The 15945-nt window shown below is 47.9% G+C and overlaps 1 protein-coding gene and 1 long non-coding RNA gene across 3 annotated transcripts in view; one reads left to right on the top strand and one right to left on the bottom strand.

Annotated features, from left to right (window-relative positions):
- Positions 1 to 850: 850 nt before the first annotated feature.
- On the top strand, positions 851 to 15450 carry LOC118540302 (uncharacterized). Of its 2 annotated transcripts, XR_013441732.1 has the most exons (5): positions 851 to 1007; positions 1810 to 1948; positions 9289 to 9336; positions 13606 to 13755; positions 14107 to 15450. It is a non-coding gene; the product is annotated as an uncharacterized LOC118540302 (long non-coding RNA). The 2 variants fall into 2 exon arrangements; XR_013441731.1 differs by lacking the exons at positions 851 to 1007; positions 1810 to 1948 and adding an exon at positions 7153 to 8314.
- Positions 10756 to 15945, bottom strand: part of TACR1 (tachykinin receptor 1) — a 156514-nt gene continuing 151324 nt past the window's right edge. Inside the window, exons 4-5 of the mRNA XM_036099428.2 lie at positions 15428 to 15624; positions 10756 to 13971 (exon numbers count right to left, since the gene is read on the bottom strand). Of these exons, the coding sequence (XP_035955321.1) occupies positions 13680 to 13971; positions 15428 to 15624 (489 nt within the window). The 3' untranslated portion in view covers positions 10756 to 13679. The remainder of the gene's footprint in view (positions 13972 to 15427; positions 15625 to 15945) is intronic.

The raw sequence follows: 15945 nt of genomic DNA, 5'->3' as shown, positions 1-15945 counted from the left end.
AAGACTTAATGAAGCAAAACATGCTAAGTCCTTAGACTTGTGAGTGGCACATAGTGAACTCAAACATTAACTGTCATCCTCATCATGATTATATAAAAGTTATAACAAATTACATAATAAAAAACATTGATAATATTCACAGTGACTTTTATAGCAAATGCAGAAGTGGATTTCATTTAGTTGTTTCTTGAAACAGTTCTAGCCAAGAACATGACATTAACACAACTCAGTGAAGGTGGCCGGCAGGAGCCACAACTAATGTGGTCCAAGTGTGAGGCTGTCTGGTGTCCTCACTGGATCAAAGGATAGAACAGAGGGGAGCTAGAGAAATGGCTGGCTTGCATATTTCCTAGACCAGTAATATTCAGATATGATTCTGAGTCATCTGGTAAGCCCTGAGGGTCCTTTAGATGAGCAGGGAACAAATCAAAAACCCCAAGTTCTATAAGCAAACGGCAGGCAATTCCATAGACTTTTAAAGTTGCTTACTAATAACTACTAGGTGTTTTACTGAGGGTTACTAAAATTTGGTACTCAAAAAACTCACGTTAATACTATACTAGAATTTCCTGAGGATTCTAATTCAGCAGTCTACCAATAAGTGTGGTGACTCCACAATGCCCAGTTATGCTGCAAAGACCAGAGAGAGAGATGGCTTGTTATCTGTTTATCATCAGCAGCATCCCAAGTTTATTGGGATGGTAATTGAATGGCAACTATTCTTGATTTTTAATGTATTAATTTATTTTTCTGAGGGTTGTTTGGTTAATCCTACAATGTGTTATGATTTACATTTACATCAAAGTATTGCTGAAGTTAATGTCTGTATGATTCCCTCCAAATGTGCTTGTGTCATCCTCATGGTTCTTTGTTGGAGTGTCTTTCTCTGACTAAGTGACAGTCACAAAGGTTTGAGAGCCACTGCCTTAGATTCTCTTGCCTGGATGTCACAGTGTCAGCTGGACTCTCACTCACTGCATGTTGCTCTGGAAACCAGCAAGGACAAGGTAAGGTTGACTCCCTAATGTATATTCAGTTATTTATTCAATAAGTATTTATTGAGCTAATCTAAATAATCTAAAATCAGCCCTTGGTGCTGATACTGTACTAGGAAATGGGTGTCCATTGGATCATAAAACTAACTTGGGCTCCTCATAGGACTTACAGTCTAACAGGGCTCCAAACTTTAAAAGAATAGGGTGGGATGAGAGAAAATAAGGATGGAGGTCTGTTTGGGGGCCTATTAATGTTGGGGATGTGGAGAAACATTTCCAAAGAAGTAGCTTTTGTTCAGAGATTTGAAGTTAAATGGGTGTGGGCCAACCAAAGAGTGAAGAAAAGTTCATTAAGAAAATGACTGAAAACCAGAAAAAATCCTTTGTAGAATTCACTTATCCCTCCTCAGTCTTCAAATTCATGGACAGAAATGATTTATATGGCAAGATGATCTTTGCATAGTTATCACGATTTTCCAAAATTAAACTGGGTAAAGCTTGCTCTGATCCATCTTGCTTGAAATTTATAGTTAGGTATTATATTCAGATTTTAGATTAATTGTGTGCATACTCGTGTATTGTTACCTTTTGATGAGGGTCATACCTTGGAATCCTCGTAAACCAGATAATGACTCATACTGTAACTTACAGTAATTCTGGGAACAGAAGGGTTAAGTTAAGTGGGGCATGGTTTAGGGATAAAATAAAACCCTGGTTATTAGCACTAGGGCCTAAGGTCAGAATAAAAGAGTAAGTTTGAGTTAATGTTGAGTTGCCTCAGAAGTGAATTAAGATTTATTCAATTTCACATAAGGTCAAGAATAGCTTCAGAGCTGCCTTGGTCAAATAGCCCTCCTGGGAGAGTGGAGCCATCCGGGGACATAGAATTATACAGATTGTCATGTACACCAGCACAGTCTTCTTGGAAACACTTATTTCTTCCATTCTCAATGGTGAGTTTCACATGGGGATGAAAAAGGGTACATGTCCCCAAATATTGACTGGGTTTCTCAAAGCCTGGTCCCCGAACCATGTGTTTCAGAATCCGCTGTGTTGTTTGTGACAAATGTAGCCACTCCAGAATGGCCGAATCAGAGTTTCTGGACAGTCTGCAATGACTCTTTGAAATCTTTTATATGCTCCCCCAACCACTAACTTGTTGCCCTGTTCCCCAACTTCCTGCCCATTACCAGTGATGACCCTGCTTTCTGCTTCTTAGAGAAAATGGAAACAATTGGTTAGAGGAATTTTTCTGATATCCGGCTTTCAAATCTCCGAACCTACCCTCACCCTTTGTTTCTCATCTTCCAGCTGGACTTTCTTCTGCAGACCACCCTCCTGCTTTCCCAGAAATTGTTTGCTACCAATTTTCTCTTCTCTCTCCTATGTATTCTAGTGCTCCTTCTCAAAAAGATCATTCTTGTAGGCACTGAATTATGTCCAAGTCTCTTCTATTAAACAACAAATACAAATTAAAAATACCTTCCTTGGTCCCACATTCCCTCTAGCTACCACCTTCTCTTCCTCTCCTTCTAAACTAACCTTTTGGGGGGAGATCTGTAGGTTTGGGTCTCTCTTTCTTTATCAGCCATTTCTTCCTCAGCTCACTGTGATCTGCTTCCAGGACCCCACTCAAACAGCTCTTGCTAAGGCTACCACTGATCTTTTCATCACTAAACCCACTGGGCATTTTCATGTCCCATCTTCCTCAATTTGTTTGCAGCATTCAACATCACAGAATCCTTCCCTCAAAGAATTCTCTTTCATTCTTGGCTTCTGAGACACCATATTCCCCCGTTGTTTGTTGTTCTCTCTCCTCTCCTCTCAGCACAATCTGACTCCTCTTCTACCCAGCTGTGAGATGTTGCATTTGATTACCCAATGCTATCACACTTGGCAAGCTTCTTCATGCTCATGGCATCAACTGTCATCTATAATTGACTTGGAAATTGATGTCTGCTCCCAGAGCTCCAAATCTGCATGTTCAGCTGCTTACTGGATATCTCTTTTGCTGTCTCTAAGTTAGCTCACATTCAACTCAGAATATTTCTGCCTCTCCTCTCTCCCCAAGCTGATATCCCAGTGTTCCCTGTTTCAGTAAATGGCACTATCATTCAACTAATCACATGAGTAAGAAACACCAAATTCCCCCTTGAAACCTCCCCTTTCTCCATAACCGGTGAAGTCCATCAACAAATAGATATTTCTCAAATAGGCTATAGTCTTCTCAAGTCCATCCCCTCGTGCTCATCTCCTCTTACTTGGATCATAGCAATCGCCTCCTAACTGGTCTTCCTGCAGCTGGAGTGGTCTTTTCCAAAAGCAGATTGATCCTAAATCTTTTGCTGACTTGCTTTCCTCTAAGACTGAAGACCATAATGCTTCTCGAGGCCCATAAGGATCTCCAAGGTCCTCTGCCTCCTTCTCTTCCAGCCTTTCCTTCCATCATGTCTCCTCCCTCTTCCAGCCAGGCGCATTGGTCTTGTGCTTCCAGTCCCTCAAATACACCATATTCTCTCGCATCCCTGACCTTTCTCCGTGCCATTCACATACTTGGAATGCTCTTTCCCTCCTCTTTGTCTAGGTTACTCTCACTCCTCAGGGCCTCACTTTCTTGGAGAACACTTCCCTGCCCTCAGATCCTGGGTCCAGTTCCTTTGTAACTGAACATTTCTTTCTCCAATAGTCCTTTTCTCAGTTTTTAATTATGCCCTCCTTTGTGGGATTATTTGATCAACATGTCATATCTTTCCATTAGCCTGAAAGCTGCTTGCCAGTGGGAGGCATGCCTGTTTTCCCTCTCATTGCCTCCCTGATGCCCAGCACAGGGCCAGGTGGGTTGTGGGCATTCCAAGAAGGTATGGATGAAGAACTAGGCATGCCCAGACCCGAAGGAAGCTTTATATTGCTTGTCACAAGGACCATCAGAGATTATTTCTCGAGTACCAAAGCACCAACATTGCTTCTTTGGAAATTACTCATCATCTATGAAGGAACATTTCTAGGAATTCGATAAATGTTTGTTGAAAGGGTGAGTTTCGGGGAAGCTCACCGTTAGCCCTGCTCTGATTATGAAGGCAAGAAAGGGCATCCAGAGATTCTCTACCCCAGCTCTCAAGCCCATACCGGGTGCTGCCTCTGCCTTCACGATGTCCAGTGGCATATCACACGGTCTGTTACCTGAAAAGGGATCAAATTGGAGATAACTATGCTTTATAGTCTCTTTTCTTGTAAAAAGAAAATACATCCAACTTCTGCTGCTTTTGTCTTTTATAGAGATCAACTCCCCACCCCCCACTGTGCACATAAACAACATTGCTCTGACATATAGACTACTTCTTTGCTTGGATGTGAATCTGAGTTGAACATAAGGGGAAGTTGTAAATAATTGAAAAAGTCATAATACTGGAGTGTGTATTGGGTGAATAAAAATAAAGTGCTTTCTGATAAAATGCTCTGGGAATTGGTTTAGAATTCAGGGAAAACAGTTCCATCCTGAGCTGGACACAGTTCAATACTGGGGCTTTCCAGAAGTTGGAAGCGATGGCACATCTCTGGAAATCTGGGAAGTAAAACTTTTGCACTTTAATTCTGATTTTGTAAACTTGCATGAAAGAAGACCAAAACAGGGGCAGGAGGTGGGTGGAGGATAGTAAGTTACTTTGTGTTGGAGGGACAGTTTTGGAATGCTGGAAGGAAACACTGGGAGTGGGGGCTCAGCAGGGCAAAGGCAGAAAGTGGATTGAGCTGTAACCCGCTCTTACATCTCCTCCCATTTCCCCCCTCCCCTTTGTGGTACTGACCTGGGGGGCCTTGCTCCCAACTACCTGCTTAAGTCCAGTTCTTTGAGAGTCTACCTTGACTAAGTGAGGCAAGACTGTGTGTTAGGGACCCCCTCCCTTCACCTACTCTTAATTCATTCTTTTCTGTGAAAACTCCTTCTAATCGACTTTCCAATCTGTTTTCTGTTTAGGTTGTAACCTGCCCAGTGGTTCCACTGGCCACCTGCATCATAATCACTGACATGCTTGTTAAAATGCAGATCTACTAGGTCAGGATCTCTGGGAATGAGGCTAAGAATCTAGCTCTTGATAAACCCCCTAGGTGATTTTTTTTTATGCCCATTAGGGTTTAAAACAATTGACTTGGTCCCTCTAGTTTTCAACTTCCTACTTCCTTTTCTTGGGGGGTTGAACTCACCTTTCTTTCCTGACTCAGTGATCTGTGGGCAATGATCTGGTTCAGGCTGGCCTAGGACACCCTCCCTTTGTGCACCATTTCCATGGCCAGTCCAGCAGGCCCCAGCCTTACCTCCAATACCTAGGTGAGTCTGGTCTTATAGACGGGACACGGAATTTTTAAGTTGTTAGTTGTAAACATAAGATATTATCCTTCCCAGTGACATATATCTTTCTAAAAGAAGGGTGTATCCTCCAGGGAAATGCATATCTAGGGAATTCTGTGCACCCAAGGCTAAATGTGCCGAGATTAATTACAGCAGGAAATCCTTGATAAGCAGTCTTCAGATCAGAGTTAGAACCTGGCCATGTATCCTGCCTAGTTGTAGGAATGACTACAGAGAATATGAGGACAACTTACCCTTTGAAATGTTTTTCTGATGATTTCATGGGGCTGTGGAAGTTTGCTGCTCCTGGAAACACCGTGTCTTGAATTAGCATTTTGGCAGAGTGTTTGGGGCAGTCCTTCCAGCCTGGGCTGCAGCACCTTTAAGAGGAGAGAGGTCTGGGGATATGAGGAATGAAGGACGTGAGGGCCTTGTGATTGAGCTGCTCTGAGAGTCAGTTCTGGTTAGATCTCCAACAAGTTACTCTGTATGCCCCATTGTTCTCCTATTAAATTAAGGGACAATGATAATACTGATTTCACGGCCTGTGAAGATGAAACCTGCTAAGGAGCATGAAATCTTTGGCACAGGCGATCCAGGGCCTAATACTTGTTGTCACTGTTATCATTGTCTTGATTATTGCATTTGAGATGGGAGAGGGAAGGAAACAATTCTTCTGTTCTTCTACTTTTCAAACCTTCAGACTTACCTAGAGCACGCATTTCTCGTTTCACTCACATGCTCTTTTCCTCTATCAAACAAGGACCTCTATCAAACAATATTTTACTCTGTGCCCCTTCTCCCACAAAGTTTTGTAAACAGATGCGACCCAGGGAGCATGAGCACCCAGGGCCAAAGAGTCTCCAGCATTAGGGGAATGTGTAGAAAAGGGCAAGGGCTGTCCACTCACCCTGCCTTGATGATAGCTGGGGAGTAGGTTCATGCTGGTGTAGAACCTCAATGTCATCTTCTTTTTGAGAAATTAGCTGACAGTCATGTCTTGTTCAGGCCATGGGACCCTGCAGCCCGTGCAGGAAGAGAGGTCTCCCAGAACACACACCTGGAGTGTGGGTTATCCTATTCTGCCTACTCCAGTCACGGGGATTTATGCACCATCCCTTAGGAGATATGGGGACTGAATTCTGCCCTGGAAATCTATAAAAAGATCCATGACAATCATCTGGTAGGGGTAAGAAGCTGCTGGGGCTTGATGCTTCTGAGCCAAGGTGTCCAGTTCCCAATCCAAGTCCAGTGTAGATTGAAGCCAAGAGTGGCCCCAATAAGCCTAAAGTATCTGATGCAAAATAAATGCTTATTGTCCCATAGGTATTGCCCTAGATGGGCAACTGAGCCTGCCCGGCCACAACTTGACATGAGCAGCATAAGAAGCAGAGAACCTTATTGTTTCTTAAAGAGAGGACCTTGCATGGCATCTCTAGGTGGGCTGCTGGGAGCCTGGGCCCTGCACTCTGTGTGTCCCTGGGTGGTGGGCCTAGCCATCCACTGCTCTGCATCCTACCATTATGACAATCCCACTGGAGCATTAGGACTATCGTGGGGCTCCTGGGAGCTGGCAGAATGCATACCATGATTAGGAACGGGGGATCTTCAGATCAGAGATGGGAGAAGGGGAAGGGCGTAAGGAGTCCATTGTGGAGCCCTACAATTGGCTCCCAGGATCAGATCGGGAGTTTTCCTGGTGGGAACAGAAGCACAAGTGACTATCTGTCCATAATGACAAGTCTCTATTTCCAGGCCCCGTGTTTTCTAATATGTGTCTTCCTTTCTTAACCCAAATAATGCCCAGGCACAGGAAAATCACGCTCATGGCATTGACTCCTCGGCCACTTCAAAGCAAGCGCCCTACCATCTGGCGGAGCACTTTTTTTTAATAGAGCATATTTATAGAGTCCTCCAGAGGGCAGCAGAGAGCAGTCCTGGGGCTCCAATGAGGGACTCGGCGAGAGGTGGCGCTAGCGGTGGTGGCCGTCACATGCCACTGGGACTGCGGAGGGACGAGGGACGACTGGCTGTTGACTTGGGAGGATTTGAAATTAACAGTAGAAAGGGGGGATGCATCGGATAAGGGAAACTCACGACCCTGAAAAGTAAGGGTGCCCATTACATACAAGAAAACTTGGCAGGTTTTGGAAGTGAGCCATCGCAACGGGCAAATGTTTGCTGTGAGTGGTTGTCTGCCTATTGCCACTGACAAGAACACTGGCCTGAAGGCTTCGTGATCTTTTAGTGACATCTGGGGAGGTGTGGCATCGAGTGTGCATCCTTGCTTTGACATTCCTCCCACTGGGCTATGGTGAACATCTGTCTACCCCTCTGGACTGGGAGAGCAGGGACCAAGTGCTATGGAAATTTCTATTTCCAAATCCCCAGCGGGGCACCTGCAACATCCTGGTTGTCAGGCAAATGTTTAGCGGACGAAGTTGAATTATCGGCTGCCAAATCTTCAGAGGTATAAAGTAAGCTGAAAAGACCCGCTTCCCTTTGTGAGAAAGTGTTTGGGTTGTCCCCAGATTTCTGAGGTCAAAACAGAGCCATGTTCATCATCAGCTGTCACAGCATCTCTTTGTGACCATCTGGACCAGTGCAGGTGGCTGCCGTCTTGGAGCAATAAGTTATGGCCCGTGGGACTCTTCTGCCGGAACAAGTACTGTTCCCAGTGGTGGTTAGGGAACAAGAGCGCAATGGGCAGGGGTCGACGAGCAGCAACCGAAGCCCTGGAGAACATGCACTGCCTTCGCCTTCTCCCTCCGCTCTGGCCGGTGGTCTCTTCGAGCATTAATGTTGTTCTCCAAGCCTGTACGCTGGCATGGCTCGGAGCCGACGGCACTGCCATCGAGTCTGCTGCTCTCCTCTCCCAGCCCGGAGGCCGGGTCTGCGAGGGAAGTTCCTGCTTTTAAGTGTAGGGACTAACTCGGGAGTCCTGTCCTGAAAGCAGCTCAATCCGGGAAAGTGGGTGAGTGGGAGGTGGGGTTAGCGGGTGAAGGGCAAGTGTGGGTGGGCGGGTACATGGGGCAGACAAGGGGGGGATTTGGGGAGATGGGATGGGAAAGGGGACCGTTAGGGATGGGCGTTCTCGCTATTGCTCCAAATCCTCTCTTTATCGATGAGGGCACCGGGATTGTGGCATTACAACCTGGAGGTTTCAGCAGGGAGCGTGTCAGGAGGAGAGGGCTTCCAGGGATGGACTAAAGAGGGGAGAACAAAAGGAAACTGGAAATAAAAAGCGGCAGAAAGAGAGAAAGGGCACGTGTGCATGCAATGCAGGGGACCCGGGTTTGAATCTGCATGAAAATCTCTGTAGCTGGGGGGTGGGGGTGGGGGGGGGACGTATGTGGCCAACGTGTCATGGGAGAGAGACAGAGTGGGGGCAGCCGCGCACGCAGTCATGTCAGTGCCGATACCCGGGAGTCACCTGCTTCTACTCAGCAGCCTCTTCTCCTTGCTGGCTGAGCAGCTGCTCGAGAGGGAGGCCGGGAGCAAAGGTCGCTACCGTTTTATGTAGGATTCGGTTCTTGTGAGACAGGCCCTGCCACGGCCTCGGGCCCCTTCCTCCCCGTTTTCCTCAACTGAGCACAGAGAAATGGGGGTGTCTCAGAACACTGCCTGGGGGGGTCAGGAAAGCAGTTTCTACAGCCAGATGCTCCCCTCACCTTTGATGATGGATGGGAGGAACATGCTTGGTGTGTCCCCCACCTCGCCCCCCTCCGCTTGGGGTCCTGACTGAAAGCCCCCCTCAGGTTGCAGAGCTGCGGAGATCCGTCCACTCATGGACTCTCACATGCACTCATGGACGTGCACACCCTGCGGGAGGGATGCAGGGCGGGTTACCAAGGGCAGCTGCGGCTCCAGAGGCGAAGCGTCCGCAGTGGGTCTGTAGGCCGCACGTGCCCACACGGGACTAAATGAAACGTCTTTGCCTTTCCACAGGACAATCCGTACTCCGGAGCCGGCATGACTTGTTTGCCCACAACTCAGGTTAGTCCTTCCTCAGCTAACAAATACTCATCGTTTCATGGAGAAGAGTGAGCACACCCCGTAATCACGAATTTGGTGTTTTTACTGCCACAAACATCTTTAACGATGTTCTACAGCTTTAACTCATCCACGTGTCTGGGGTGAATCATGCTCTTGTTCCAAAGCGGTTTCCAATTCCCCGGCAGCTGCTCTGGGTTCTCCAAGGCCGCCTATACCGGCCACCGCATCTGAAGGTCTCAAGGCGGCTCGGCCCTGTCCTACAAACAATTTCATTTCTCTCCTTCTCAGGAGAACAGAGGGTGGATGATTTCTTTGGGGAGATTCCGGTTTTGCACCTCTTATTACACACACACGGACACACGCACACGCGTATGCAATGTCTTACATGTGACTTGTGGAAATCTTGCAGTGGTCTGTGGATCCCTTGAAGCTTATACAAGAATAATAGTTTAAGATGCTTTAGTTTGCATGGAAACATTTTTATTATTTGTGTCTGATACTCAGGATGTTGGGTAGCTGTCCATATTCTCCTCAAAACTCCCTCTTTCAAATGCCTTTACGACCTTTGTCATTTCATGTCCGCTGACGGCTGCCCACTGCTCTTTTGGGGGAGGTGCCTGGCAGGTGAGGTGGTACAGGGTGGCCCCGGAAGTAGCAGGCAGGTTGCCAAGGTTCACAGACATTACCATTAAGGTTTCAAATTCGGCCAGTGGTTTCCTGACATGTGTTTTTAAACGCAGGGGGCTGGCCCCAAGCTCTGGTGGCAGTCATGGGGGTCCCAGCTCTCATGTCCCTTCAAAAAGAGAACTGAGGGGGGGTCAGCTGATAGCCCCCAGCTGCAGTGCCTCGGGATTCACGGCAGGGCTCAGCTGCAGCCCACTCTCTCCCCGGAGAGTTCTCAGCCAGGGACCACCCGGGGCAAGGGTGCCAGGCCTGGCCATTTCTGCCACCGTGGGGCTTCCCTATGAGCAAACTTTGATGTTGTTGGGCCAGCTGAGAGTTTTCAGAGCTGCACCAAAGTCTGAGGCTCTTCCTGCCCATCCTCCCCACCCCGTTTCATCATAGGGGTCAGATCTGTGCCTCCTCCTGCATCCTCTCCCCCATCTTTCCCAGGTGTCCCCCCAATAAATCTCTTGCACTTCTAACTCTGTCTTGGTGTCTGTCCTGGGAGGACCTGCATGGATATAGCTCTGCTCACAGGTGACATTGTTGGTCACTTCACACAATCCCACCTTCCCTCCCCAGATCCCCACCTGCAAATAGCTCCCACCACTCGCCAACCCATTTTGTCACAGAGTTAAGTTTGTTTGGTGTTGGGTTCCATCCTTCTGGCTATGCAAGTTAGTAGGGTTCATGATACCACCCCATTCAGCATCCTGTAGGGTCCTGAGGCTCCCTGGAGATGAGACAGAATCATGAGAGAGTCAAACACATACTTTATTTATGAATGGAAGTTCTTTCCAGGATCCTGGGTTGGATAACAGAAACCTCAGGAATGAACCCTTCCATTTATAGGACTCTTCTTGAAAACCAGGTCAATGAGGTCAGCTCCTGAGTCCCCTTTTCCCAGGAGTCCTCTTAGTCCTTCCAAGAGAAAGGACATTCCAGTGTGTCTTTGAATTCTGGTGGGGGTGAGGAAGACAAGGATTCCTGCTCTTCAGTCCCTCCCAGAAAGGTCTCCCACCCACCCCTCAATTACTATGGTCTGACTGTGAGTCCATGATATGTATCAGCTCTTCTCTGTGACAGAATGAAGAGGAGAGATTAGCACAATACAAATAATACATTGACAGCAGTTGGATCCCACATTTTGGAAGTAACATAACAAAGATGGCCCCATGATGTCTTATATTCTATTACTACCAGACAGTATACCAAGGAAAAATGCTCAGGAGATAAACACAGGGTGACACATTGCCATAAGAATGAGACCCATGCACGGTGCAAATCATGGTGTTTCTCACACGTGGGAGCTGACGACATTTTTATAAGTTCAATGGGCGCTGGACAGTGGGTCAGAGGAAGCTTTGCTGGGCCCTCAGCAGGGATGTTCTGCCATATTTGAACCAGCCATGACCATCCAATAGTCTCCCTTATTATGTGCAGTGGTGATACTGTCCAAGTGCATCCCTTCAGTTACCCTGGACTGACTGGTGTCTCCCTTGGCAACAACCTCAGTGAACTCATCGCAAAAGGCTCTCTGAAGGCCCCAGACTTTGGCCTGATTACCCACATTGAGTGTGGGTCTTTAGAATCCTGGGGAGAATGTGCTGCTCAGCTGCCTCCATGCCTGATGGGCAGTCTGGACCCACTAGGACAGGTGATTTAGCCACAGCCAGTCTGGTAGTTTCCTCAAGAGTAGGAGGAGTCTTGTGTCCCCAGCTCAGGGCTAAGCGCAGAGCAGGTACTCCACAAATCCTTGTTGAATTCAACCCTTGCCTCTTCAATAGAGAGGATGTTTCCAATTCTTTGACACTTTCTTCGTAGGTATGTCTCATAATCATGCTGGTTCCTTACATACCCCTCTGGAGTAAATGATCCACACACGGCACAATTCTTTATTGGAAGTATGACTAATGCTTTGGGCATTGATTTTTTTTTTTTTTTTTGCCCTTAAATTATGTCTTTCATTCATGTATCTGCACTGAGCTGGTTTTATTTAGTTTATTTAATCCTTCCCATGCTGCTTTGCAGAATATGGCTCTTGGGTTGTTCTGGCTTATACTGTTGTTTTACAACTTCCCCAGGCCTGCCAATACCCTGGTAGGGTTCTAGCCTGCATGGCTGGTAAAGGCTGTAAAGCCCGTGAGCAGCATTGGTCTCCCTCAACACCGCGAATGCAGCACAGGTGCATCCATTCTTCAAACCACAAAGAGGACATTCGTGGGTGGTACTTGAGACTTCTGCTTTCAGCCACATCTGGACAAAACACAAATCTGGGAGACAGAAAGAAACTGCGTGCTCACCTGCTGGACACCTCAAAGCTCTAGTGGGACAGGCAGGATTAAATTCATGGCTCTTGGTAGACTGACTGTCCTGTGGGGTGGGTGGGACATCCCAGCCCTTATAGACAGCTGGCCAGTAAAGCCATGGGGGCAGGAAGGGAAGATTCAGAGAATCAGAAGGGAAGATACAAGGTGGCCTCTTCCCACAAGTGGGGCTGCAGGGGGCAGCCTCCTCGTTCACTGGGTATCTGAGCACATACCTTATGCTGGTAGAAAGCTAAGACTGCATTAGTGTCCCTGCCCTAAGATACCTCACAAGGCCAGGGCAGGGAGTCCAGGTGTTTCTCCTCCCTGATGGCATCTCCAGCTGTGGGACTTGGCCTGTTAACATCTGATTGGAGAGAGGCAGGCTTTGACATGAAGTCCTCTGCTCTGTCAAAGACCAAAATGTTCTAGAAGAAGGAAAGTACTCATGGTTTTAGGATAAACCAGAGAATGTTTGATATGGATATTGACACATTTTAGGAGTTGCTACTCTCCAGGAACTGGATATTAAGTCACTGGCCTTGCTATTCCTAGTCCTTTTGAGACCACCAATTTTTGGTGAAACAAACAAAAAACTCATACAATTCTTGAACCATTGAATGTTAAAAGGGATACTTAGGTTATCTCATCCATGGTTTTACAAATAAGGAAAGAAGCTCAGATAGATTAAGTATGGCACAGGCCTCCCGATTCTTGGTGTGTAGCTGACATTAGCTTGCATCAGCGGACATGTTCTGCCACACTGGTCGCTCAGGACCGTCCCTAGGGACAGAATGCAGATGAACATGAGGTTCTCAATCTCAGGATGTTTCAATGCACTGAAATATTGAGGTGCCTAAAGGAAGGCATCCATGCCTCCTTTTCACAGATGCTTAGAAGACGGAGTTAAATCTTTCCTTCAGATTTTACGTAGTTCCTTCTTTTGTTCACCCTGTCGAGTGAAGGTTGATGTGAGGTTGATGTAAAGACTGGCTAAAGGAGGGTAATCTGCACCTGACTGAGGACAGCTTCACTGAAGTAAGGCAGGGGCGCCAGGCAAATCCAGGTGCCACAGGATTCCTCCTGGAATGAGCCCCCACATACAACCAAAGTTAATTTTAGAATTATGGCATGGATGGCAGGGAAAATCAAGTCCAACCTTGCCATTTTACAAGCTCAGAGAAGTTCAATGATTTGCCTTGGGTCACACAGCATGGGGGATGACAAAGTCACAGAAGAATCCAGGGTTTTTTTTTTTTCTCACAAGCCCCAATGTGAGGGTGTTTCTGATGGTTTCTAGATCAAGGCATTATCCATGCATGGAGTGAAGCAAGACACAGATGGTGGTGGCCGCCCCCGCTGAGGACCTGTGGTCTAGGAGAGCATGTTGGAGTAGAAGCTGAAGCTCTCTGTCACGGTCTTGGAGTCGCTGCGAGAGGAGCCATTGGAGGTCAGGTCCAGGGCCGAGGGTATGGTCTTGGGACCATCCTCTAGCTCCTCCTCGTGGGCCCCCACCACTGTGGAGACGGTGGTCTCCAGGCGGCTGACCTTATACACGCTGCCCTGGGTTTGGAGGTAACGGGTGGATTTCATTTCGAGCCCCTCGTAGTCGCCGGCACTGATAAAGGGGCAGCACCGGAAGGCATGCTTGAAGCCCAGACGGAACCTGGCGAGAGAGCAGATGGAGAGGTGACCCTCGGGGACAGCCTGCTCCCAGAGGGCATTCCCACCACTGTCTCAGCTCTTGCACACGTGGACATACCCGAGCGTGACTCTCTCTTATTGGTTTTTATACTGACAGCTGGAGACATTAAGGCGAAAACGATTTGAAGGTCAGTCATGAAGGCACAGTCCAGGACTAGACCCCAGGCTCGCGTGAAATGCCTGTGCTGACTGAGGGCGACCCCTGAACTCTGCTGCCTCCGCCCACACCTCAGCCCACGCTGGATCGATTCAACACTAACAAAAGCGTCCGCCAAGGGTTTGCTGTGTGCTTGGTACTGTGCTCGTCACTGGGCAGGAAACCCACATGTCAGGACTCCTGTCTCTCAAGGAGCCCGCTGACTGAGGTTCACTTCAGTCACGTCCCTTCCATGTGCCTCAGGTCCCCGGTTTGATAAACTGGGAGAATCAGCCTTTACTTAAAGACGTACTGGGATATTTAACCCAAGATGAATCCATGAGTTAACCTAACAGAGAGCATCTGGATACGTTCAAGAGAATGGCTGCCACCAAATTCACAGCACCTGAGTGTCTCATTCACAGAAGGCACTTTATAGGCTGATGACCGAAAGCTAGAAAGACTGTGACAAGCATTTTATTCCTCCCCCTGGCCCTGCCTCCTTTCCCAGCTGAGGGACTGAGCTGCCTCTTGGGGACTCTGCGCGCGGACCCGAATTCCCTATTGCTGACCGCTGTCCCTGATGGGCTCCCCCTTCTCTTGTCCAAGGTTGGCTTATTCTACTAGGACAGCTCTCCTGACCGGTGTGGCCAAGTCAGGGCCGAATCAGGGCCTTTTGCTTACCCTGTCCTGCTGGAGCTGCTGGAAAAAACTGGGGAAAGCTGCCGGATTGTATGATGGGGCGGATGGGAAGAGGAAAGTGAGAGACCAGTGAGGGGAAAGACGCCCCGTGGAGAATGGTATTCTGGTGCCATCAGTGTCCCTGTGTGTGCGTGACTCTCTCTCACTCCCTCTCTCTCTCTCCCTCTCTGCACGCACAGCCCCCTGTGCGTGGATCCGTAGGGCAGAGTGACCAAACTCCCAGGCCGTGAACTGGATCCAGCTTGCAGACCTCTTTATATGCATCAATGGCAGAGGTTTTTTTAATGTGCACCCCCACCCCCACTACCTTAGTTGCCAGCGTTCAAAAGTTAGAAGACCTCACACAAAAATGCAGATTTCTGGTTCTTCTTGGAAAAGAAAAAAAAAAGCCCACTTTGGGTTTGTAATCCTGCATGGCAATAATTAGTAGAGATTGAGTGGCGTGGTCGTTTTTTGCTGCAGTCCCTACCACTCCCTCTTGTCTCACAGAGGTTCTGCTTATTCAGGCTGGATGCTTGGCTGCTATGGACACAAATGATCTTGTTGCCCCCGGAGTGAGTGTGGGGGATGGGGTCCTCACCTGTCGTTGAGGCAGCAGTAGATGATGGGGTTGTACATGGTGGAGCTCATGGCCAGCCACATGATGGCCAGGTAGACCTGCTGAATGAACTTCTCCAGGTAGAGATCAGGGTTGATGTAGGGCAGGAGGAAGAAGATGTGGAAGGGCAGCCAGCAGATGGCAAAGGTACACACCACGACGATCATCATCTTGACCACCTGGCAAGAGGGTGAGACAGGTGAGACCACCTTTTCTCATGGTTCTCTCTTCTCCCACCCCCTCGCCGCACACAGTGCAGTACAGGCTGGGAAGTATTGATAATAACCCCTTTCGAGGAGGAGGAAGGACAATTTATGTGCGGTACCAAGGGACTTTGATTATGTCGGTAGTTCTCAGAGTGTGGCTCCGGTCGTGACATCATTTGGGAACTTGTCAGAAATGTGGATTCTGGGACCCCATCCCACACTCACAGAATCAGAAACCCTGGGGGTGAAACCCAGAATTCTGTGTCTGACAAGGCCTTCGGATGATTCTGAGAC

This window comes from Halichoerus grypus, chromosome 10 (assembly GCF_964656455.1).
Source record: "Halichoerus grypus chromosome 10, mHalGry1.hap1.1, whole genome shotgun sequence".
Lineage (NCBI taxonomy): Eukaryota > Metazoa > Chordata > Mammalia > Carnivora > Phocidae > Halichoerus > Halichoerus grypus.
The sequence above is the reverse complement of the archived record's forward strand: the minus strand, read 5'-3'. Positions and strand labels throughout refer to the sequence as shown.